The 26,595-nt window shown below is 41.9% G+C and overlaps 2 protein-coding genes across 2 annotated transcripts in view; both read left to right on the top strand.

Moving 5' to 3' along the window:
- hecw2a (HECT, C2 and WW domain containing E3 ubiquitin protein ligase 2a) overlaps positions 1–10,922 on the top strand; it is a 29,401-nt gene extending 18,479 nt beyond the window's left edge. The window contains exons 21-29 of the mRNA XM_071542824.1: positions 1,075–1,188; positions 2,377–2,529; positions 3,710–3,808; positions 5,569–5,698; positions 6,481–6,627; positions 8,162–8,276; positions 9,286–9,371; positions 9,814–9,926; positions 10,811–10,922. Coding sequence (XP_071398925.1) covers positions 1,075–1,188; positions 2,377–2,529; positions 3,710–3,808; positions 5,569–5,698; positions 6,481–6,627; positions 8,162–8,276; positions 9,286–9,371; positions 9,814–9,926; positions 10,811–10,922 — 1,069 coding nt within the window. The remainder of the gene's footprint in view (positions 1–1,074; positions 1,189–2,376; positions 2,530–3,709; positions 3,809–5,568; positions 5,699–6,480; positions 6,628–8,161; positions 8,277–9,285; positions 9,372–9,813; positions 9,927–10,810) is intronic.
- Positions 10,923–14,903: 3,981 nt separating this feature from the next.
- stk17b (serine/threonine kinase 17b (apoptosis-inducing)) lies at positions 14,904–26,542 on the top strand. The gene is made up of 7 exons (XM_071542821.1): positions 14,904–15,444; positions 18,445–18,657; positions 20,951–21,089; positions 21,697–21,823; positions 22,686–22,734; positions 22,897–23,076; positions 24,009–26,542. The coding sequence occupies exons 1-7, from the start codon at positions 15,320–15,322 to the stop codon at positions 24,238–24,240; spliced, it is 1,065 nt and encodes a 354-aa protein (XP_071398922.1). The 5' UTR covers positions 14,904–15,319; the 3' UTR covers positions 24,241–26,542.
- Positions 26,543–26,595: the final 53 nt, after the last annotated feature.

The following is a 26,595-nucleotide window of genomic DNA, read 5'->3' on the forward strand; positions in this document are numbered from 1 at the left end:
GGAAACGGTGGTGCGTTGAACACCCTGTTGTGTTATGCAAGTGTTGCAACTACGGCAGCTGAGAAGGCCATTCTTTGCGTTCTTTTGGAAGAATTTTCGGAGCCTGATGAAATCGGTTTAAATACGTGTTTCACATTACAAAATACACTCGATGTTACAGTCACTGCCCTTGCCATCCAGAATAGCAGAGAACATCCTAATGGAGTGAAGGGGTTTGTGGAAACTGTGGTTCCTAATTATAGTGATCCAACATTCGCCTCATTTGCATTTCAGGATGACAAGGCAAACATTTCAGGTGAAGGATAATCCACTTCTTACCTTCGAGACTGTGTTACGATCTATATGAGCTAATTATTTTATTATGAGTATTTGGCCTATCATTATTGCTGATCACTGTTGTTGTGATATGATATTGTAATATTTACCATTATATATTTAGAGGAGTAGAGTGGAGTAGAAAAGTTTATGAAAGTGTCACTCCACAATGGTACATACAATAGCAAAAGATACAAATATGTCTTATATGTCAAATATGTCTGTGCGCACTGCCTTTTTAATACGGCGGGGTTTATATACACGTCGCTGCTGATTGGGTAACACCTCTGACACACCCACCAGACGAGAGACAACGTACCTCAAAGCCCGTTGCACACCGTTTCACACTGTTTCGAGGAAACATGACGTTCAACCCGGAAACCGTAGCAAAAGGGTGCACACCGTTTTCAGATTGAACGTGCCCCAGGAGTAGTAACTACATCTATGGCATCATACTGTAATGAAAGCATATAATTATGTCAAAATACCAAGGGGAGATTTGTACCACTGGAGGGAACAATTATCTGTTAATGTAAAAAATAATCGCCATATGCACTAATATATTAAGATTTTCAGAGATTTTCTGAAAAAGTGGTTGTAGAGTGGAAATACTGTCTTTGATAGAGATATAAGATCTAATACTATTTGACCTACTACCTAATACTATTTACTGTGTTTGTGTGTGTGTGTGTGTGTGTGTGTGTGTGTGTGTGTGTGTGTGTGTGTGTGTGTGTGTGTGTGTGTGTGTGCTTCTCCCAGGCTGATCATACGTAGGGACCACCTTCTGGAAGACGCCTTTAACCAGATCATGTGTTACTCCCGTAAAGACCTGCAGAGGAGTAAACTCTACGTCAGCTTCGTAGGAGAGGAGGGGTGAGAGACACACTTCATTCTCTTACTGTGCTGTAGAAGACAGTAGAAGTGTGAAATGTGTGTATTTTCTGACTGTAATTTATCCAGGTGAGGTTTGCTGAGCATGCAGGCTCTTCTGAAGCGACGCCCTGCTTCAGATTCATACAGTTACACACAGTCACACCTGGGAGCTGCCCAGTACAGTCAGTCTTGTCTGTTGAATACTGAGCAGCTACACTAGAGGAGTGATTCTCAACCTTTTTCATATCAAGGACTCCTAATTTAGTCCACATTTGGGCCACGGACCCCCATTTGATAAGATTTTGTCTCTCGGACCCAAATCTGAGAATAGTTTTATTGTCAGACATGATTTTGAATTCCAAGGCTATCTGTATTGTAGGCAGAGAGATAACAGTGAAACTATGATCAATATAGTCATTCTTCTACATTCTCTAATTGTGTTAACGTAAATGAAATAATGATGAAGTTTAACAATTCATCAATTTGCTGGGGACCCCCTGGAACTCACTAAAGGACCCCTGGTGGTCCTCGGACCCCATGTTGAGAACCACTGCCCTAGAGCAGCTGGGGGTTAAAGGTGCTACACGGTTGCATTTTAACATCAATAAATTTTGAGGCATTAGTGTAAGTACTATAAGCAAACAAGCCCCTTGCAGAGAAGATTGGCAGCCTGTACTGGCATCTACACTGCGTTTTATAGTGTGTGCTGCTGGGTCGGATTTTGCAGGAAATCTACTGGATTGCTTTACAGCACAAAGAGAGATTTCTGAGACAGAGGCTACCAATCATCTCCACCACTGATTTGTTTATGGTAATGATACCAAGGTATCACAGTTAATTTGACAATGATATGTTTATCAAAACTGTGTATGGGTCCTGTGCACAGCTGTGTGTTCCTTTTAAGATGCTGGTGACTGCAGGAGTAAGCAAATGTCCATAAATGGTATGTTCACCGCACACTAAAAATAATCCAACTGAATCCAATTGCTGAAAAAAAAAGAATATTAAAAGAAAAAGATGTCAGCCGGATTCGTTTTTAATGATATATTGATGTTTAAGAATGCTACACATAGTACCTTTAAGTGCCTCACTTGATGATACAGGAGTTGTTGAGGGACAGGAGAGTGTAATTCGCTTTCCCACCCAGATATTTATATGTATATTACATGTCTAATCTGTGTGTTGCAGGCTGGACTACAGCGGGCCGTCCAGAGAGTTTTTCTTCCTGGTGTCCAGAGAGCTGTTCAACCCGTACTACGGCCTGTTTGAGTATTCAGCCAACGATACGTACACCGTCCAGATCAGCCCCATGTCTGCCTTTGTAGACAACCACCATGAGTGGTGAGATTACATCTATCTATCTATCTATCTATCTATCTATCTATCTATCTATCTATCTACCTATCTATCTATCTATCTATGTGTCTTTATGTTTCTTAAAGCTCAGTTTCCTCTGCTGTGCTGACTGCGAGGATGTTTCCACAAAATCTGTTTTTTGTCGGCTCTGCTCCGACTGCTATGTGCTGATCCCAAAATAGAAGTGTAATTTGCGGGGTGCAGTGTGGAAATTTGGCTCAGCGATCTATGGCTCACCAGTCAATCTTGCTCCTCAATGGATTTGACACTGATTGGATGGATGGATGGATAGATAGATGGATGGAGAAACAATTAGCAAAATGACAATATTATAGGCTGGATGAGGAAAGATTACAGATTTCGCACCATACCAGTCACATAGTTCTCAACATTTCTGTGCATTCGGTGGAACTTGCCTAGAGCTCCAGATGGATGGGGTTTGTTTGTCACACAAGACAAAACTAGAGGGGAATATCAAATCGAAGAATGCCAAGTCGATACTTGTGTTTCTATCTTTAGAGAACAAATTTCTCAAGAAAGCGAGCACAGAGAAGCATCTGCACAGCTTGAGATGGGCTTGACATTACACAATCAGTTAAGACGCACAGCTGCTCATTTTCCCAGCTGATTCAACCGGCTTCTGTACTGCAGACTCCAGTGCTGTTTGGGCACGATGAAGTGAATCTCGGGGCTTCTCATTCGTTTTCGTCCGTAAAGTTACCCTCCGATGCTTCCTCAGTTGGTAGGTAAACTTCAGGGATGTGTACTTCAGCTGTTATATGTTACAATAAACACGTCATGGAGGACACAAGAATGCATATTGAGAAAGAGCCAGTGACTTCCACAACGTTTATGCAACCACAGATTTCAGTGATCAACTTAAACCTTACAGTATCTAAATTGTCCTGACGCAGTAAACCGCAGCCAGCACCCATCTGATACAAATTACATCAAACACTTTATCTGAAGAATTATTTGCAAGTACTATTCAAGAGATTTGCACTCTCCTATACCTTATCTCATCAGTTTCTATTTTGGGACTTAACGCACCTGCTGATTAAGTACCGTAAGGACTGAGTCTAAGACCGTAGCAGTTGATCCTATTTTTTGTCAAGTACTGTGCAGATGCCCTTATTCACCTGTGTTTGCTGTGTGGTTTCTATAGGTTTCGCTTCAGTGGGCGGATCCTGGGGCTGGCTCTTGTCCATCAGTACCTGCTGGACGCCTTCTTCACCCGTCCGTTCTACAAGGGGCTTCTGCGCATGTAAGTGCCTCAGCCTGCTTCTCTCTCTCCTTTCCAAACAGCCTGCTGGGCTCCAGTGTTTCCAATCAGATCCCTGTCGCTCACTCTAAAAGGCCTTGCTGAGAATAAGAGTGTTTCAGTCAGGGCCTCTCAGCCAGCAGCTGGCTGGGTTTCCTATCAGCGGGGGCGGCCCCATATTAATAGCTTTGTCCAGACGACCTAAAACCCTGCCAAGTGTCTAAATGCATCTAAGCACCGGTGTTTTGCAATGATTAGAATAGGGGTTGTTAAAGGGGTCAGAAACATTAAACGTTTTTGAGATGTTAAAGACTCCATGAAATGACATTTCTTTTTACCTTTTGCCGATGTTGCTGGACTTGGTGCACCTATTCACCAAAACAGGCCAAAATAACAAAACATGTTGATTTGAGTGGGATCTGAGTGGGTTTGACTCTCTCCATGCCACTTCATGGGGTCTTTAACTAATATGTAGATGTTGTTTGAGACAGAAGACAATAATATTATCTCCACATATAAGTGCATATGCTGAACTGCCGATGTTTTATGCGCTACATCGCCAATTCTCTTTTTTCTCAAAAGTAGGTGAACGTCATTGGAAGTTTTACCATGTCTTACTTTAGTTTGGCTCTACGTAATCAGATTGATTTGATAGCCGTGCTCCCACTCCCCCATCCCACCCTCCCTCTCCGCCGCTGCTCTCCACGCCCATTTCATTGCATTTTTCAAACTAGTAGGGTAGGCAGAGAGGGCCTGAAACTGGGAGTACTGTCACCCTTTAAGACCTGGATATTCAAAGTGTGCAGTTACAGAACATACATTAAGCTTGTTTATAAATGGCATGCTGTTAGTGTATTTTGTGTTCTACCTTTTATTTATTTCTTATAGAGTGGACCTCAGCCAAAAGGTAAAGAGGCCCAAATTCGCCAAAATATTAAGTAAAATAATGGGAGGAGGGAAACCAGTTGTAATGCAGAAAATAGGAAAATTTATTGAAGCTTAACATCGGCAAAAAAAAAACAAGTTAGAAAGCTGTAGAACACTTATCACTGGCTTATGCACACTTGGTAGTGCATTTCAAGTCAGTACTCTTCCTCAGGCAGCAAGCAAATGTTCCACAGTTTTCTAACATTTTTTTTGCAATGTTAAGCTTGAATAAATTTCCCTACTTTCTGCAGTACAAGTGGTTTCCCTCCTCCCATTATTTTGCTCAATATTGTCATGCCATGCATCATGCTGTGTGTTATTTAACTTGAACTTAAGCTAGCTTTACAGTTCATTTGCAGTTTGCGAACAACATGATCACATCTGAGGGAAAGTTCAGACTGGAATGGACCTTCAAACCTCAGTTCATCTCATAATCTTCCATAACATTTACTCTGCCCATAAGACCTAAAGGGAGGGTAATCCATCTCGACAAGTCTTTTTAAATTTTTTGCAATAGGGGTAGGTACTTGAGCTTATACACATTATTAAGGTTGCTGTCTGTCTGGTTTGACCTGAAAGGGTGGATTATCAATGTTATTATGGTTATTAATTTTGTAACCGGAAAAACTATTAAAGTTATCAATCAGGTTCAGTAATCCTTTGTGAGGTATCGGGATTGGTTAAAAACAAAAGTATATCGTCAGCATATAACGTGATTTTGTGTGTTGTCTTCCCAATTGAGAGTCACGTTATGTTAGAGTCCTCCCCAATTTTTTGAGCCATTAACTCCACACTGAACTCTCTGTGACGTTTCTATGACCTTTGCCCCCATGCAGCCCATGTGACCTGAGTGACCTGGAGTTCCTGGACGAGGAGTTCCACCAGAGCCTGCAGTGGATGAAGGACAATGACATCGAAGACATGCTGGACCTCACCTTCACTGTCAATGAGGAGGTGTTTGGACAGGTACATTGATTGATTGATTGATTGATTGATTGATTGATATGTTTATTTGAGTGTCCTGCACCATTTATGGTGCCCAGCCCATATGGGCTTACAAGACACAAGACAACAACAACAGTCAGGACATGTGTGATTTATTAACTGATTGTTTTTTTCAGCTGTTAAATTCCACTTTTCTCCCAACGTTGTGACTAAAGCCTGGTGAAGACAAATACTTGGTTGAAAATTAAAAACATTTGTGTCACTGCCATGGGTGGAAGTAACTAATTACTCATGTTACTGTAATTGAGTAGCTTTTTTGTGCGTTTGTACTTTTTTGAGTATTTTGAGTAAAGTCAGTCATTTTACTTTTACTTAAGAATGTTTTTACTGAAGTATTGTACTTCACTGCACATCCATTACAGACTAGAAATTTTCTAGGTTCTCCATAGGTATCAGAAACTGAACCATCATAAACTGACAAATTATGAAACCATTCACAGTGAACAGTCAGTCAGCAAAGAATAGCAGAGTTATCTGACACTTTATTTTGTAATTTCCAAATTTTCCAATTAAAGGAATGTAGTTTGAACTCTGTACTCTAATCCTTTTAGAATTGCATGGGAAAGATCACAGCTAATGTTCTCTTTTCTGAAAACTAACTCAGTAACTTTTACTCTGAGTGCATTTTAAATGAGACACTTTTTACTTCAGTAGATTTTAACACCAGTACTTCTAGTTAAAGTTTAGTAAAATATCAGCAAAGTGACAGTACTTTCCATCACTGCCTTCCTGTGATTCTGCAGATAACGGAGAGAGAGCTGAAGCCGGGCGGGGCGGGGATCCCGGTTTCAGAGAAGAACAAGAAGGAGTACATTGAGCGTATGGTGAAGTGGCGTATCGAGAGAGGCGTGGCCCAGCAGACGGAGAGCCTGGTCCGAGGCTTCTACGAGGTACAACACACAACATCACTGCTTATAGATATGAGCCATGCTATGGCTTAACCGGGCTATGAGTAAGATTTTACTGCCTCATAGTATAAAATAACCATTATATATATCTGTAGCGGGTTGATAGGGTTGTTGATCAATACCAGTGACTCAATGATTACGCCATCAAGTGCTGAGATTTCTGCCTTTCAAAACTCCCTTTCTGACCGGTAGCCTATTCTTTATAGCAACAAAAGAAACTCCCCACCCATTGGCATTTCAAGATACTTCCAATGACCCCCTCCCCACACACACACACACACACACACACACACACACACAGAGAGACACCCCACCCTCCTACTGACATTTTCAACGACTCAGTGATGGAGGACAGTGCTGTGAGCGAGCAACCGGCGTCCCGAGACATTTCAGCTACGAAGGCTAAAAAGCCTCGCGCTCCAGCCGAAAAAGCAAATGACAAAGCAGAATTATTATTACAGTGAATTGCACGGTGATGTATTAGCTCCTCAGTAGACGTCTCTGTTCGATCTCTGCTCTAATGAGCCGGCTTGCTCATCTCTGTTGTGAAAAGGTAGGGAGGCAGGAGGGGCGAGGGTCGAATCGAGCCAGTACTGGTCCATTAAAGGTCAGACATTACTTCATGCCCTTATGATTACAAAGTTTTTAATTATAACACTTTTGGACGTAAAAAGGAAGCGCTGGTCTGGATAAGTGGAGAGAACTGGTGGAGAAAATGCAAAGCATGGAGAGACTAATATATAAAATTTGAGGAAATATTGATTTGTTCGAAACAAAATGGGCTAAATTGCGGTGTTTCTCAACTTAAAAGTATGGCAGTGGAATTAAATTTGTATTATTTCTTTGTTTACTTGACTGTTTTTCTTGGTTGTTTTTTTTTTTCTTTGTGACTGAAATTGCAAGTGCAAGGTGGGCTTCCCTACATTAGGGGTGCACAATTTTTTATACAGTATATTTGTGTATATGTATGTATTTGTGTATGTCGATACTAGTGTGTGTATGTTTTCTTTTTCTTTTCTTCTTTTTTCTTTCACAATACTTAGAACTGCACCACTCTATCCACAACTGTAAACAAAAAAAAAGTGAATAAGTGTGAAAAAAGTATGTGGCATGTAAAGATTTTTCTTTAATTGACGACAGTAATGAGAGTGTAAAAATAATATATAATAATTATAACACTTTTGTAGTTTGTCGACAGCAGAGATTAGTGTGAACCTAAATTGGAAATTACGCAAACGCAATGCAAGGAAACGTTTCCACTCTGGTTCAGACCAAAGAAAACCAACTGCAGGTGTGATCGCACCCAAAGAGTGTTTACCCCACGGCCATCTTTGTTTTTCCACTTCTCTGTGTGTATCTCTGCCACGAGGAAGTAGCTGTATTGTCTCTTTGTGCTGAAATTTCTCTAACTTATTGATGTCAGTGGGCGGATTATGATACATTGAATAGACGGCACCATATGTTCATCCATGTGTTCATCCGTTTGTGTGTGTGTGTGTGTGTGTGTGTGTGTCAGGTGGTGGATGTGCGGCTGGTGTCAGTGTTTGATGCCAGGGAGCTGGAGCTGGTGATTGCAGGCACTGCGGAGATCGACCTGGCAGACTGGAGGAACAACACAGAGTACAGAGGAGGTACGGCAAGCTGGAGGGGTCATAAGAGGCGAGAAAGAAGATTAGATCAAATATTTGTATTTGTGGCTCACTGAGAGGCAGGCAAGAAAACAGATTTTTGTTGTTTTTTTAAACATGTATTTATCCAGGGAAAGTCAACGGAGCACACATGTTATTTTTCAGCAACGCTATGCTTCACATTCACAGTTTCACACATTTACACACAGGCACCATATGCAGGGTGATGAACAGTTCAACCAAAGAATGATTTTCCCTTTTCAGATAGCTTCATTTGATTATTAGATTAGATTATTAGGCTAAGAAACTAAAAACTATTTAGTATGTTACAGCAAAATCAGAACGATATACACACGATAATAAATTTGTACAGTAGAAATATCATCTTGAGACCCCCTGGCAGGTCCCGACCCCCGAGTTGAGAACCATTGCTGTAGGTCAATCTCGCTGCTAGTTGCTAGTTGTATTAACTATACAATAAATAGTGTTTCTTCAATTTGATGTGTACTTTCAATACCCATTTACCAACCTTATTAGATTTAAATGCAATATATAATTAGGATTTAAAACTTTAATAGCAAATTAATTAGCAAATTATTGCTCCTTAATGATTTTAATACAAAATAGGAAGTGTACAGCACAAGGATGTAAGCGTCAGTGTCCATGCTGTTTATAAGAGATCAAGTTAAAAGCCTTTTTAAGAGTCTGGTCAATACAGCTGAAGCGCTGCCAGCTGTGGGCAGACGAGTGAACAGAAATAGACAATCGGCCATGACTCACTGTGAGGATCTTTTAATCGAGGAATCGACTGAGACGCAGCGGCCTTTGCCATTAAACATTAGACAGCAGGGCTCATTCAAAAAAAACAAAAAAAACAAAAAAAACCCGCTGTGGTGGGGGGAGAGTGGGATGAGGAGCGGAGGAGAGGGGACTGACTGAGGGAAGGAAGGGGACGGAGGCCCTGGCCGTTATTCGTCTGACTCATGCGCCGTCACCTCTCTCTCCCTCCCAGGTTACCATGACAACCACATAGTGATTCGCTGGTTCTGGGCGGCGGTGGAGAGGTTCAACAACGAGCAGAGGCTGAGGCTGCTGCAGGTACGACGGCACCGCATGAGTCCAGTCTGCCGCCGTGTGGCCGCCGGCCGCACTGCACCCTGACAACACTGACACTCCTATTAACTAGACTGTGTTTTTTTCCCCATTACAGAAAGCAGGATTAGAAAGTTAACCGGATCACTGTGAGACAGATTATGCTGCATCCTGGTGATACTGATTTGAATCTGTAAAACAAAACTGACTGTTAGGTTTAGGAATATGATTCAGTCACGCATGTTGATGATCTTCTTGTGACTTAATTGGACCACTTTTAAGTTTATTAAAGTATACTTCTAGTAGCATTAAAAGTGACAAGTACAAGCCTAAGCATACCTTTTGTAGTCTTATTTTTAGTTTTAAAGAAGTATACTAACAGTGTACTTTTTTATAACAAGGACAGGAACCTGAGTTTTGATGGCTGTGTTTCCCTCCCTCTCTCCAGTTTGTAACAGGAACCTCCAGTATTCCCTATGAGGGTTTTGCCTCCCTGCGGGGCAGCAACGGCCCCCGCAGGTTCTGTGTGGAGAAGTGGGGAAAAATCACCTCCTTACCCAGGTAGGATCCCTGTTCTGTCTGACAGGTTGACTAACCCACAGTGAATGAGCCGTGAGCCTGATACAGACACAGTGTGTGAGCAGGGTCTTTCTGACTGACACAGTTTTGACTCAAGGTGGTTTCACTTTTGTGATCGAGGCCTGTGGACTGTAGCCTTGAGGAACTTAGGCTAGCTAATTCAGTTATTTTCTTTCTTTTTCTTATTTCATCTTCTATCATTTTTAAAAACACACTTTTATAGACTTGGATTTTTTTTTTTTACAATTTTTCTTTTGAATGTATTTCCCCAATTTTTATCTACTTTTTTGTTTCACTTTTCCTCATTTTTATGCCTTTTGTGAAGCACTTTGCAAACTTTTCTTTTAGTTAACTGATGTATTATTAGTACAAGTTGTAGTAGTAGTAGTAGTAATAGTACTAGTACTAGTAGTAGTAGTAATATTGCTGAGCACTGGCTTTTCACAGATAAGTCATATTGGTATATATTCATCTGATAATATTCTCTTGGCTTGTGTATTTGTGCATGTGTGTGTGTGTGTGTGTGTGTGCGTGTGTGTGTGTGTGCAGTTAGCGAGGTATTGTTCAGCATCTGCTATCATTGGTAGCCGCTCAATTTGGAGAAGGCGTTGCTTTTTATACCCATGAAGTGGATACTGTCTGTTATCTTTCCACCTACCATTATTATCATCCTGTGTGTATGCAATAATGTGGTTGCCATTTAGGCATTATGCAACTGACTGACTCCTAATATCTGACTGCATTCATAATGTTTATGTCCTTTGTATGCTTGTATTTATGTGGGCATAAATAAATCATTCAAATGTGTGTGCGTGCGTGCGTGTGCGTGCGTGTGTGTGTGTGTGTGTGTGTGTGTGTCCCCGCAGGGCTCACACTTGCTTTAACCGTCTGGACCTCCCTCCATACCCCTCCTTCTCCATGCTGTACGAGAAGCTGGTCACCGCTGTGGAGGAAACGAGCACCTTCGGTCTGGAGTGAACCTGAGCACAGCTGGAACCCCAGGAGCAACGCTGGAGAGAGAACCAACCGGAAATCCACCGTTTTCACCGAGGAGAGAGACTCAGAAACACAAAACAAGACGCCGAAAAAAAGGCACCTAACCTTTGTGGAGAACTCCGCCATTTTTTTTTTACATCTGGTTGCGACTGGCTTTCCATCACACAAACACACAGGCTTCCCTCCGACTCCCCGCCTTTCTGTCACGGACATCGACGGAGGAAGAAGGGTGGAGAATCGGGGGGGGGAAAAAAAAAACGGTTTGAAGAACTGTACACTTTCTCTCCCTTGTTTTCACCGTACACTTTGTTCATCGAGCCACACGTGTGCTTTAATCTCTTCAGTTAATGGCCTTGGTTACTGGATTTTCCAACCTGCACCTCACACCCAGAGACAGCTGCTCAAAAACCCCTACGCCTCCTCCTAGAGTCCCTTCCCCTCTCTGGACCTCTAAACTGTGTCATTTCTACTCTGGGGCTGCAGTGTTATAAACTATAATACGCACAGACTAACACCTTCGCATAAAACACACACACACACACACACACGCGACAGTTTGTTTTTATTGACGATGCACACCAGTGTTTCCCCCGGATTTTTTTTTTTTGGTAGCATGGAAAGACGTCAGAAAATTTAGAATTTCAATTGGATGTTTCTGTGTGAATGGGGAGACACTGGTATGCACACACACACACACATACACATACACATACATATGCAAACTGCATAAAACCAATTGTTCTAAGACTGAAATACACTTGTTTTCACTATTTCAATTCCAGGATGAGCTGGAAAATGAGTTACAAATCATCAATGACACATTTATGGACAATGTCGTTGACCAATTGTGGTTCCATTAATGACAGCAGGTTCTGGTCAGGACTGTTACCTTCAATGTTGCGACATCAGAGCTCTTACAGGGGCGTCCAAGGCAATGACACATCTGAGAAATGCAGCCCTATCTTCCCATATACTCTACAAGGAAAACCGACACCACACACACACACACACACACACACACTCAAACACACACACACACATCATCCTCATCACAGTTACCCTGAATCCTTTACATGCACTTTCTCACACTGTAACAGACTCCGATATACAAATACATTTACTGACACACCTCACTGGCTGTCTTTCAGCCTGTTCCACACATTTATCATAAGAATAGATGCACTTTCTCACACACACACACACACACACACACACACACACACGGATAACGTACGCACATTAAGTATGACACACTAGGTCCCTCTCACTGATGTAATCGCCTCCCATCCAGTGAAAGTGATGAATGTATCAAAATCAGTGACTGAATGTATGAACCTCGCGAGCCTCCGTTTCGGCCCCGGAGGAGAGTCTCCCGGCCTTCGGGGGCCGAAGAGGAAAGGCGGAGCTCCTCGACCGGGAGGCGGGAGACGAAGGAAATCAAGTCTGACAGCTGCTGGAGGAGCGTGGAGGTGGAGGTGGAGGCGCTGGACTTGAGAGTGGCACCGGATTAGGCCTTGTTAGCTGGTGTCACCCAAATACACACCGGTGGGGTTTTATTAGTGCCTCTTGGGCTCTCTTGACCACAAACTGAAATTTCATCAGAGAAGCTTTTTTGATAATTCGGTCGTAAAAAAAATATAACTGGCTCCATGTGTCACGAAGCAAAAAAAAAGATAGGGATGCACCGATATATCATCAGACTGGGTCGATATCAGCTGTAAAAAGCAATATCGGCATCAGTTCAATATTATTTTTATTGCTGATATTTTGCCGATTGTGGAATTGGCATTTTTGTGACCCTTTTTTTCTAGGAGTGTGTCACTTAATAAAACTGTCAAATTAGCGACAGAATAAAACTAACATTGTTTAAAATCCACGTAATTATCTTGAGATAGGCATGTTTGAAAAGCTCAATCTGTTTTACACCTGCATTTGTACTGAGATTCTTAAAAAAAAATGCACATCGGTATCGGCCAGTATGGGTGGGAAAATATTGGATATCGGCCTAGAAAAACGTATTGGTGCATCCCTAAAAAAACAAATGATGGCTCAACTTTTGGAGCCACTGCTTAAATTCCCAAAAACAGATCCAAGACATGAACACAAGGTGGCAGCACGATGTGATATTATCATTACCATAGTACATTTAAGGCAAGCGGGACAGTGGTTTTCTCCTTACTGAATGACCTGACCAGGTGTGATGATGCTGTCAGGAACAAACACTGGCCCTTAGGGATGTATGAATATTGTATATTAGTACATGAGTCCTTCTGGGCATACATGTCCATGCCAGACTGATAGTTTTGTCTCGAAAGCATGTGATAAAACACTTCTCAGACTTTTTAGCGCATAACCCTGAACCCAAAGGATCCTCTCACTCCCGTCTCTCACACAGTTTCTGACAAACACACACACGAACAAACACACACACACTCATTTTCTATGGGGTGCATGCAAGATTACAACTACTGTACAGAGTCCTATTGGAGCTAGACCACAGGGGCTGGAATAGTGCTAGAGAGCCCCACAGGTGATGCGTTGTGGAGGCAGCCTTCGTATCCCGGCCCCGGCCCAATACTGCATGCGGGATCTTGTCGGTCGGCTCTGTGAGCTGCTCCGAGCCAGAAACCCCTAGATGGCGTTGTGTTATAGCTCGATATTGCATGCTGAAATAGTGCAACACACTGTCCTTACTAGCTTTTTTTGCATGAGGATATTGCTATCCATTCAGAGAAGGGGCAAGGGAGCTGGGTAAGTTGTGTCACTTTGGTTGTGGCGCTCACTTGAGGCGTGCGGCCTTATGCTTACCTGCCACTGTCATATGTCGAGGGTTAACTTCATGGGAACCAGGTGTAGGGAGTAACTGCAGGTGCTTGTGTCACTAGGATTTGGCTCTGGGAAATGGAAAATGTGTATGACAGCAGCAGGGTGTTCTCTCTATGACAGTGTAATGGGAAGTGTCTCGGCAGCATGCTCCAAAAAAAAAGTGTTATTGTTACTTTCACATGTGCGTGTCTGCCTATCTTAGTAATAGGTCGGAGGTCATGGGTCATTGTTCATGGAGACACAGAATCAATAGGGCTGTTTTGATTTCGCGAAAGTGAGAGCACCTGTACGTGTACCATGTGTGCGGTCCTGTTCGTCTCTATCTTTGTATATAATTGTACATGTATGTCTGTCCTGTTGTGTGTATAAATATATATTTTGCACCGAATGTACCAAAGGTTTGGGGCTTGCATAGTCAACCATTAGGCCTGTTCTCAAATTCAGTCGAACAAACACGTCCCCTGGCTTCTGCCACATCCTTACATCACCTCATGTCTGCTTGAGGGGCAATTTTGTGGCATGGGCAACAATCCTTCACATTAGGATATAAACCATTTGGCCAATAAGACATTTTCCATACTGAGGCTTCTCTGTTGCAAAAGACTTGTCTGATAAGATTGATTGCTTGCTCCTCGTCCAAATGAGGACAAAGCGCACCACTCCCCTTGCCCAATCCATTTCTGACAGGACTGGGCTCCAGTTTTCAGAACTCCACTCTATGCAAAGCTCCTGTACGTATGTCTCCATTTCACCCCAATGATTGTAATAAAAGAGAACAAATGGCAAATTTTGATTAATGATACATGATTCTTGTTTATCTTTTACATGACCTTTGGACCTCATGGATGTGCAAATAACTGAATTTATAGAAGGTGTAAGGCCAGCTTTGGAAGTGGGTCAAGCAGGTTTTAAACTACCAGATCTTCCAGGTGCTTTGCCAGATGTTAATGGCTTTGCCTGTGCAAAATAGGCAGATTTAGCTGTCTTCATACTCTATCATACTCTATGAAAAACTATTATAGAAGACATAGCCTACAGCCTATATATCTGCTACAGTGTGCACATTTCAAAGATAAACTTGGGCATGTGTTTTTTTTTCCTCACCTGACTACAGTGCGCATGCGCCATACCGTGACGTGTCGAGAAAGTGTCAAACAGAAGGATGTGAAAATGATCGAAACTCTCTAGTTAAAGTTACTAAGCTATCCAAGGACCGTCCGTAACAACAGTTTGGTTCGTTTGCTCACTGGAATCGCTTAGACATAGTTTCTAAAGTAGCTACTTTTACCGTATCTGAGCTGAAGAAATCGGTTAAACTCACTTTTGAACGAGCGGCACTGTCCATCGAGCTAACGTACGTAGCGACAGTTGAGCTAAACTGGGGAGGTAACGACAACGATAGCATGCTAGCAAACATTACCATGTAACTAACGTAACCCCGGCTATGTTTACGTTACTAACTTAGCTAGTCATAACTGTCATCTCTCAAGTATTGAACGTTTAGTGCGTTATCTAGCTGGATAGCTGGCCGCAGGACTGATACTGAAGGAAGGATGATGTCCCGGAGGCGGTTGGACAGCCGCAGCGGGCTCACTGCGGGGCTGCTCGGGGAAATTCAAACCCCGATCAACACGGAGCCGATGGAGAGTGTGTATGAAGTCACCGGCGAGTTGGGCAGGTGAGTCTAACAGCCACAGTAGTTTCATGCTTGCTAAACATGGTCCGGGGACTACCAGGGCTCCATGAGGGGGCTCCAGGGGATCCCCAGCAAACTGAGAGATGTCTGTCTGCAGTGCTGAAAAGGTTTTGAAATATCTTGAGTCATGTTATCTAAACACAAGGCCTAATTTTATGTCTTAAATTCAGTTTGAGAGGGCTGAAATCCTAATGTTGTGGCGTCATGGTGAGCTATTCTCATAGGTCTACGGTTGTTTTCGTTTTCACGTCTACTTAAGTAGCAAAATTGGTGTTATATTTATATTCTAACTGGCATTAAAAAGTCTTAAATGTAACTTAATGAAACTTGCAGACACCCTGAAATGAGGAATAGTTGGACTTCACTATTATTTTACTCTCTAGAAGTTGGTGCAATTAGAAAATTACATTATATGGATGGTTATTTTGTTCATACTGTTGGTTTCACAGTCCCCTGTAATAGATCCCCACATACAGTATAGACAGTCATGTAAATCTGTGAGAAGCCATATCTAACAACCATCACAGATGACATTTCTTAGGACTAAATCGTATCATATAGGTCTGTGCTCCAATGTCGGAAGAAAATTGAATAACTGTCATGCACTACCTGTAGAAGCTATGAACTTTTAAAGGAGGACTGAATCTCCTTATTGGCAAAGAATAACTTCTTTCTTTCCTTTATCTAACCCGTTTTTTAGCGTTATTAATTTCTATATGTGGTCATAGTCTATAACAAAGATGAAGTAAGTGAATGCACTAATGCTAACTACATTAACTCTGATCTGGACTGTAAGCTTTAGCCAGTTATGTTACATACATAGATACATTGGGCATGCAGTCCTATCTTTCTTGAAGACGGTGTTGGACAAGACCTTAATCAAGTATCAGTCACTCTGAACCAACGCAACTGCTGAACTGATGGTGGAAGATGATCATCTTTTTTTTAAAGATTTATTTTAGGCATTTTATGCTTTACTGACAGAGATAGTGAAAGAGAGACAGGAAGGTATGGGAGAGAGAGAGGGGAGGACATGCAGCAAATGATGGATTCGAACCCGGGTTGCTGCGGGAAGGACTGAGCTCGGTGATCCACCGGGGCGCCTGGAAGATGATCATCTTTGCTGAACATCTTTGAAGTGTGATTGAAGTAATGTGTGTTTGAGTGTGTTCAAATCCCATCATCTGTTGCCCTACTGTACGCTACACCTCATGAATCTAACCCCCTGCCCCCATTCTGCTTTCAAATCAGGAGGAAGGAAACAAGTGCATGTGGAAACCAGACTTGAGTTCAGCTTCTGAGAAAGAGGAAATAACACGGGCTACTTCCATTTTAACCCCTCGCTCTCTCAGCATCGATCAGCTGTTAGTGTGTGTGAGCTGCCAAAACAGGAAGTTTTGAACTGCAATATTTTTCAAGAATGTGACAAGGGCAGTAAGCAAGTGTTAGGCCACAAATTTACCACCTTGCATTTGACCTTTTAAGGACTTTGCAGTAGTGTACGTTTTAAATAGCCTACACCCAGAGGATCCAAATGGTACATACATGGTATCTGTGAGTCCTTGAAAAGTCAGAAAACGTCTTAAAATAATTTATCTAAATTTAAGGCATTAAAAAGTATTAAAATGTCTTAAATCCAGTTATTAGAGGTCTTGTTTTTTCACCATGGCTTGTAATGACAGGTTTCTTTGCGCTGCATGTCCACTCTTAGGTTAATACAGAACAGGGTTAGTTGTACAACATGCGTCAGTTTCACAACTTTCATTAACTATCAGAAATAGGCTGGTTTCTTTATTTTGTTTTTTTTTTAAAGTGTTGAATTTAGCTTTCTGAAACCTGCAAGTACCTGTGTACATAAGAATCAAATTTCTTTAGAATCCCCTAGAAAAGAAAAAGAAAATAATCCCCTATTACTATGCTCTTATTTCTCTCTCTAACACTTCTTTCTCACCTAACTGTTTTAGAGTCACAAGGATATTGTTAGGGCGTTATGGCTCTGACTCTCACAGTCTTAACTCTTGGTTGCATGTAGAGATGGTGATTTTGGATTTGAAACTTATTCTACCGTTGCAGTCGTTGCAAGGCACTCTGGGTAAGCACATCTGCTAAATGTCAGCTGAATGCCCAAAGCTTTAGCATTGCCTAGTAAGGGGAATGTAGGCCTGGCTCTCAGGACCATTTGTTTAATGTGTAATGAAGGTTTGTTTGCTTACCTGCCAGCCACGGCACCTTTGTATTCAGTCGCAGTGGAAGAGATAAGCTTAGCCATTCGTTTTGGAAAGTTACTGACTGTAATGAATAAAAATGTGTCATGAACGCCAAGTAAGGAGTGGATGGTCCAGATAGACTGTACAGCTGGATTGTTGCTCCTCAGGTTCATCAGCCATGATGAATTATGGCGCTTAGATCATTCCTAGTGGTTCAGCCTAGCTTGTATCTTTCCAGTCTCTAATGTATTCATGTTGAAAAACAGTAGGGGGAAAAAGGGGTTTCCAAAGTGGCACAGGATATAATTACAATAAATGGATTGGCTTTTTTTAAGAAGCTTTAATAAATATTTTGATGTTGCACAAGTAAAGTGCTTCCAATCCCTTTATTTTGATTATATCCAGTCTCTAATGTAGTAATACACTGATACTGGTGTTGGATATCTGGCAGATACCAGGTTAAAATATGGTATTTGTATTGCAGAATTGTCCCTCTAGTACAATACAATAAGAGTAATGTACCATGAGTAATGTCAGAAATCCAAATATTGTAACTTGATTTTGAGGATGTTAGATCTTCCTAGATAAATGAATCAAATCTCAAGTTCAGTTCTTTAAATCGGCATTGATGCATCCTGAAAATTGCTAGACCTAACATCATTATACTTTGTCCGTTTCCTCCAGGGCACAACTTTAACCATCTGTCCCCTCTCTCTCTCTCTCTCTCTCTCTCTCTCTCTCTCTCTCTCTCTCTGTCTCTCTCTCTCTCTCCTAGGGGAAAGTTTGCTGTGGTGAAGCGCTGTGTAGAAAAAGCCACAGGGAAAGCGTTTGCTGCCAAGTTCCTGCGGAAGAGGCGGCGGGGTCGCGACTGCCGGGCAGAAGTGGTTCATGAGATGGCCGTGCTGGAGATGGCCCGCAACAACACCCGCGTGGTCAACCTGCACGCCGCCTACGAGACCGACCATGACGTCGTCCTAATACTGGAATAGTGAGTTCACAACAGAGCCAGTGACATGCTCTTTTATCTCTTGACTATCTGCCACGTCCTTGTGAGTGTTCCAGGGGGTCCCCAGCAAATGGATGAATTGTTAAACTTCACCATTATTTCATTTACTAGAAGATAACACAATTAGAGAATGTAGAAGAATGACTATTTTGATCATAGTTTCACTGTTATCTCTCTACCCACAATACAGATTTGGGTCAGAGAGACAAAATCTCTGTGGGTCCCTGGCCCTAATGTGGACTAAATTAGGGGTCTTTGATATGAAAAAGGTTGAGAATCACTGCTCTACGCAACGTTTTTTGCTGGGCTTACATAATATTTTTCAGCACTGCCCTGCTTCACATTCATACAGTTGCACACATTCACTCTGCAGATCTGCCAACTGTACTTATCAACTGTTGGCAGCTTCACTGGCGCCAGTTGAGCTTAAAGGCGTTGTTCAAGGGCACCTCTGGTTACAATCGCACGTCTCCAGTCTCTACACTACCGCCACTCACTCTGATAATGTAACACCAGAGAGGTCATTCTTACTGTCAGATTTATCAGGATTTATTATCCTCATGTTTACTAAATTACATTTTGAGCTCCAGTTGTACATGACTCTGCTGAACATATGGTCCCATATGATGATGCCTTAGAATAACCATAATCTCACAATCTACCTCTGTTGAAGGCAAGGCAAGGCAAACTTTGTTTATATAGCACAATTCATACACAAGGCAAATTCAATGTGCTTCACATAAGACACCAGAAATACAGTTTGTCAGGTAAAATGACATTATCAACTCATAAAATGAAAAAGAAAGAAAGATCAAATAGATAAGGATAATAATAAAACATAAATAAAATAAATAAATAATGAAAATAATAGTGCCTGTTACATCTACATACAGGTGATTTGGCAAAAGGCCACAGAGAAAAGGAATATTTTTTGAAAGAGGTGACAGAGGGAGCACATCTCAGGACATCTGGAGGTTCATTCCAGTAACTGGGAGCATAATTAGTAAAAGCAGCTTCACCAGATTTTGTTTTCATTAATGTCAATTCATGTCTGTTGAATTAAGCATGTTGTAATGTGTAGACCTGTCATGATTAATCATGTTTTCAAATGAAGTGGCCTCCCTTGTCTCGCATATTGATGATCTTTTATCTTTCAGTCTTATTTGACCGAACTTCACTGCTCTGTATCGTCAAAACAGAAACTTGATGTGAAACATAGATTGGGAATAAGGAATCCACATGACTGTCTTAAGGTGAATTGTGGTGATTTTCCAACCGCACCCTCAGCCCTTCTTGTGTATTCGGCAGGCCGGCCCTCAGCAGAAAGGTTTCCACCCTCTCTGTCTGCTACATTGAGACTCGGAGACGGCTTAGTCCCTCCCTGAGAGCAAAGACAGCCTGGAAAACACCAATGGGAAATGCCAAATTAGAAACTTGATAAACCTGAAGTGTAATAGAACAAGATGCACTTGTTACACTGTGCGTGGTTTTACGGCAGTGATAGGGCAGTGGAACAACATTGTTGCCTTAATCATACAGGATCAACTCTGCTGTTGTTCCTGTACGAATAAAGTTGTCTTGTTTCCTTGTTATTGGGAACTGGAAATTATATTTACAGTCTAGGCTTTTGACGTTTTTTTTTACAGTTCAGGACAAGGCTGTGTGCTTGATGTTGCACGATCAGTAAAGACACACAACTGTTAATTTTCCCAGCCGGCTTCTGTACTACAGCGGGGTTTGGGCGTGATGCGTTGTTCTTGCCATGAATCATAGCGCTTCCCATTTTATTCTTGTTGGCCAAGTCACCATCTCATACATCCTCAGTTGGCAAGTAATCTTCCAGGATCTTTATCTGTCCTTGTGTTTTAGAATCATGTGATATTAGAACTTGTGATATTAGATATTACATGAAATGTGTCATGGAGCACACAAGAACATATATTGAGGAAGCAGATGGGAGGAGTCATGGGTATTTGTATAGATTTGTATAGATTGCCAGTCATCTGGTTTTCTGAATTCATTTGCATTCCTCTTGAAGAATGATTATCAAGTCCTATACATAATTTGTTTGTGTAAAATGTGAAGGCTCACATCTTTTTTTAAAGGAATGGACGGGAGTTGATGATCACGTTGCCTCATTAAGGATATCTTACCGTTTTACAGTGCCACAAAATTTGCCTGGTGTATCACCGTCCTTTGACATTTGTATAGATAACTGTTTTATAATCAATCTTTATGTGCGTGTGTGTGTGCTTGTGTTTATGTGTTTGCCCAGTGCGGCGGGTGGAGAGATCTTTGACCACTGCGTGTCAGATGAGCTGCTGCCAGAGGCCCAGATCACCCGTCTGATCAGACAAACCCTGGAGGGAGTCCACTACCTCCACCAGAGCAGCCTGGTGCACCTGGACCTCAAGGTCTATACACACACACACACACAGATGTAGCTGGAGCCAAGAAAACAGTCCTAAGTGCCCCCATTTTCACATGCTCACTTTCTCACCTCCACCACAAACTGCAAAATTTGCAATTAAAACCGCTATTTGTTTTTCCCACGACACAGTTAAGCTCAGGGTGAAGATTATAGGTGTTAACAGACCCATATTTACTGTAGCCCCTGGGCGAGGCTTCCCTGTCACTAGAAACAGGTGCATAGCCCGGGGTAGAAAGTGGGAAAAACTTGTTAACAGCACACCTGTGCAACATGAGTGAGTGTGACACCGCTCCTCTAACATCGACACCAGGACAGGAAACAAAGTTTTGGTCACCTGACTGCCATGGCTGGTGCTCCCATGTTAAAGCATACATTTTTACCTGATGATAAATAGTTTTTTAGATTAGAAAATAAAGTCCAGACGATGGTTGGCACCCGTCAAAGTGGCTGGTAGAGATGTAGAGTAACTTGCAGTTATCATAGTGGCTGTTGGTAGTTTCCCAGCCTAATTCACAGCCCCACTCTGATATGGAAACATGTGGTTCTTATGTCCACCCTGTGTTTCTTCTTTGTTTTTGTGTCTTTTCCAGCCCCAGAACATTCTGCTGACTAGCCCGTCTCCTCCAGGCGATATAAAGATTGTAGACTTTGGCCTGGCACGTCGACTGGGCGCGGTGGGAGAGCTGCGAGAGATTCTTGGCACACCTGAATACGTGGGTAAGGTGATGCTTATAAAACGTTTTCATTAGTCACGGACATCAGTCAGGGTAGGGTCAAAATAAAGACAACAGCAGCTTTGGTTCATTCATCTATTAGAGAGCAAGGTCAGTGAGAGTCAGTAAAGCCCCTCCGATGTGATGATGATGATGGAAAATGCCATACATTTTCAGTAGTTTATGGTTATGGAGAAGGCCTTGGCATATGGCTGCCATCATCATCATCATTATGCTCTTCAGGCCACTTGTGGATAAGGACATTGTCATCCTCAAAGATTGCAATGCTGTCACAGAAGAGATGCATCATGGGATGAAGGTGTTCACACAAAGTCAGAAGTGGTTCCAATTTTCCCATCAATCATAGGGATTATTGTGTTTAATCCATGCCAGGCATACACCCCGCACTATTACAAAACCACCACAAACCTTAGCTTTGCCCTGTCTTGTGTAAGTTTAATTTCTTCCAGCCATATCCTGTGAAATTACCCAACCAGTTCTTTAATTCGTTTAGTACAGTGATAAAGCATACAAGCAAAGGGATAAAAAAAACCAAAAAAAACACAATAATAAAATACAATGACATAGACAGAACTTTGTGCAGGTGAGATTAAAAAGCAAGTGGCTCATAAAACAAATTACCTCAAAAAAGAAAAGAAACAACCAATAAAACAAACAAAGAAAAGAAGTCAAGATGACAAACAAAGACACAACTGAAACGGATAACAGAACTTAAATGACAACAGACCACAACATGGTAGAGCGCTGTAAAACTACATTATGTATGAAATGACAAGGGAAATATAAGGGACATGTTCTGGCAGTATTAAAAGATAACTCACTTTTTCTTCCATGTCTTCATTTAGCCCCAGAGATCCTGAATTACGAGCCAATCACAACAGCAACTGACTTATGGTGAGTCCCTCCTTGCAAACCTGACAGTTAATTAATTTTAGAGGACAGTTCAGCGTTTGTGACGACTTCAAAGTCCTCCTGGGTTCCCTCTGGTATCCAGCACACAGGCTGTGTATTACATGTGTTCTGAGTGTGTCTCGCATGCATGTGTGTGTTCCTCAGGAGCGTGGGAGTTATAGCCTACATGCTGGTGACGGGCGAGTCTCCGTTCGTGGGGGACGACAAGCAGGAGACGTATCTGAACGTGTCCCAAGTCAATGTGGACTACAGCAGGGAGGCTTTCTCCAGGGTGTCCGAGTTGGCTGTGGACTTCATCCGCAAGCTGCTGGTCAAAGTGCCTGAGTGAGTGAGACTAAAGCTGTCTGCACACTAACAACGTGCCTTGAACTTGCCCGAAATAGAAACAGTCGAACACGCCACCGCATACAAATTTGTGTTGTTGGTTTATTTACACTCCACGCCAGTAGGGGTGCATTAAGATTAACGAGATAACAGTGGCTGAAAACGGAAATACCGGTGATAAAAACTCAAAACAACAGCAATGGCTGTGGTGAAAGAGCGACAAAGTTAACTGAAGGAATATGAGGATTTAGAAACCATTTGGTCGGTCATAAAGGTTCAGATTTCCTCTAACGAGCTCAGAAAGCTGAGTCTCCAAGCGATTCATTTTGAATGAAGAGACCAACACAACCAAACACGTGATATTTTAGACCATTTTTAGACTGTCACAAAGTTGCGGCTGGTGTGCAAAGAATCTGACTTGGAGTACTTTGTTTTTCCAGCTAAAGTGTCCTTTTGTCTGTACAAACCTGCTGAAAGTCATTTCTGCAGCCAGTATACCACCTCCTTTAGTGATCATGATATAAGTCTTCCTCATTCTGACTTCTGCTGCATCCTCCCATGTTTTTGCCCTTTAATGATGACTTCACAGTTTGTTATCTATGTGGAGATAAATCAAAGCTGGTTTCCTGTTTTACTTTGAATTTCTGCTTCTTGACCAAAATATAAATCTTTGTTTTCTTGCTGCTTTTTATGTTATCCTATATTATGAGAATGGGGCCAGCCAATCGGAAAGACACAAACTTTTATCAACCCTCTCTTAAAAAGGTTCATATATGCTAACTTGAACAAAATAACATAATAAGGAGTGAATGTTGTTTATTGACCATTGGAAAGTAGTCTCACTTTAAATTGATTTGATTGACAGTGAATTGACCCCAGCTGTGACCTACAGGCTGGTTAGATACTAAGTGTTTGACCTTGTTTGGCTGCAGGGACAGGCCCAGCGCTGCAGACTGTATGAGTCACCCCTGGCTGTGGCAGCTGTGCCCGGGCCCGGAGCCCGTCACGCCCCGCCCCGTCCGCGAGAGGAGCTGCGGCACAAAGTGGGCCGCCCCGCTCGAGGACCCCGAAGACAAGGAGAACATCCTGGAGTCGCCCCACTCGCAAGCGAAAAAGTCCCGCTTCGACGAGGACACGCCCGCTGCTGGGGACGGTGACTTCTAAAAAAGGAAAAATAAAAGGGGGAAACCAGCTCACTGCTCCCTCACAGCTTTTAATTGTTTTATGCATCCAGAAAACCAGCAGTCCGCCGCCTGAGAGCACTTAGGTCTTGTTTGTGTCCCACTCCTCGGTCAAATGCGGGAGTGACCACTCAAACCAAAGATAACCAGCTAAAGTTTGAGATCTAACGCTGATTCATCACTGTTGAAACACGTGTGGAATTTGTACGTCTCAGTTAATGCAGTGTGTTAACCTAAAGTATTTAATACGTTTTATTGTGAGCTGTCTCCGGTATTTTCAAAGTACTGTCTAAATCCACACCGTGTTGAGTGTTCAGTTATCCCCCGTATTGAAACGGCTACTGTGGAGTATCTCAAGGGAAATCTATGCAATACTGCTCTTCTGCATTTGAAATGGCTTTGTCAAGAAATTTCTATTTCATACTCTGCCTAAAGGCCAGAAATAATTTGAAGGGATCTTAGTCATCATCGGTCCCAGCTAGTATTTTGTTGCTGTTTCGCTTCAACAGAAATATGTGGCATGACATCTAGATAAGCACTGCTGCACTGAGGAAGTATAATAATGTCCTTATTTGCATGTTAGAGCGGACTAAGGACAGTTGGACAGTGGCATCATGGGAAAACAGAAATGGGGGTTTTTGATTTGAAGTGTGTTTTCAACTATCTGACCAAGTTTTGTGTTCTTTGTGTTGTATATTTCTTATTCCCTGAATGTTGGAACTTCAAAATCATAACACAAATTTAAACCAACAGTACAGATTATATAGTTTATCTCACCTGGCTCTGTGGCCACTGTTTTTCATTCAAAGCTGGTAAAGCATGTCACTGTGCATGTCGTAACCCTTATCTCTGACTCCCTGCAACATTACTGTTCACTGTACTTTGTGTCCTTGTTGTTGCGTGACAAAAGTTGTGCTTCCTCTGTCAAAACAACCAGCGGTAGGGTAGAATTACACACAAACATATTACATTCATTTTACCATGTTGCCTTTCCTGAGCTTTCATGCATTCTGAAAAAAAGCATAATTTTCTCACTGTATGAAAACCCTTGAGGGTTTAATAGTTTAGGGGGAGGGTATAAGAGTTTTAGATAAAACTCCTTTGATAACGTGAAACCTCATTGTATTCCCCTTTACAAAGGATTGAAAGAGTTCTAGTGTATAATCTTGTATCCAGATTATTACAAAGTATTTCTATTTGAAACCATATTGACAAAGATTCACCATACACGACTCATTTGAAAATGTAATGACATCAAGTTTTTTTTTATGACACTAAGTGAGCCAACAAGTCATGCTGGTGTTCATGACATTCCTGTTTAGTCCTCCACAGTGAGATAGAAACTTTAGACTGTAACAGCTCAGAAGCGGTGACTCACCCAGTCGTTCGCACGCCACACCCATGCTTACTCAAATGGATTTCCTCACATAGCTTGTGTCAGTTCCTCTTTGTCCGCTAGCAGAAGAGAAACGTGACTTTAGCACTTAAATAAGCACACACGTATTGAACTGATAACCGGAATGGGAGCCGGTGTATGAAATCCCATCTGTTTCTGTGTTCTGGAGAGGCTCGTCGTGTGTCTTCAGTCACTCACTTAAAGCCATCTAATCTGCTTTCATTTGTTCAGCATTAAAAGCTACTTTACTCCTCTCTGGTCGGGGGTGCCTTAAAGCTAAATCTTGGTTATGAGTCTAAGTCATGATGAAGTGTGCTTTTTGGGAATACGGCAACTGATTTCCATGTTTGATGGATCCGTCCGCTGTATTCCTGTCGTTCTCATCTCAGGACATGCTCTGTCACTCTCTACCTTCCTGTATTTGCTCACTTTGTTTTATATTCTTAATGTAATTCTTTATAGTCCTATTATTTATGTACTGGAGTCATACTTTATATGTTGATGTAAATGCTGTGCTCATGTGTCTTATAATGGGGTTTTGAGACTACAGCGGGAGACAGGCGACTTAGGATGATTAGGGTATTATTTAAACAAAAATGATGCAGTTTGGTTACAGTGTAATGAATAATAAATAGACATGTTTGACTGCAATTAATTGGAATGGTGAAAGCAAGGAATAGTTTGTTGAATGGTACTGGGAAGTAAAACTACAGATGGGTTTGGAGCGAAGATGAGTCAGATGGTTTTAGTCATGGAGAAGTTTATAGAGTATCAGGTTTGATGGAATTTGAGATGTTTTGGAATCGGGAAAGAGACATTTTATGCTGGTAAAATGATTAAGTTCTGAAGTTGAGTATTAGGAAACGTGGGAACGAAAGGTTTTCGGGTGATGCAGATGAGAAAGAAGGAAGACTTTGAATAGATTTCATTATATAAAGTAGA

Source organism: Centroberyx affinis, unplaced genomic scaffold (genome assembly GCF_046629955.1).
Source record: "Centroberyx affinis isolate AG114_WGS23_722 - 3 ecotype Tasmania unplaced genomic scaffold, CSIRO-AGI_Caff_v1 ptg004190l_1, whole genome shotgun sequence".
NCBI lineage: Eukaryota > Metazoa > Chordata > Actinopteri > Beryciformes > Berycidae > Centroberyx > Centroberyx affinis.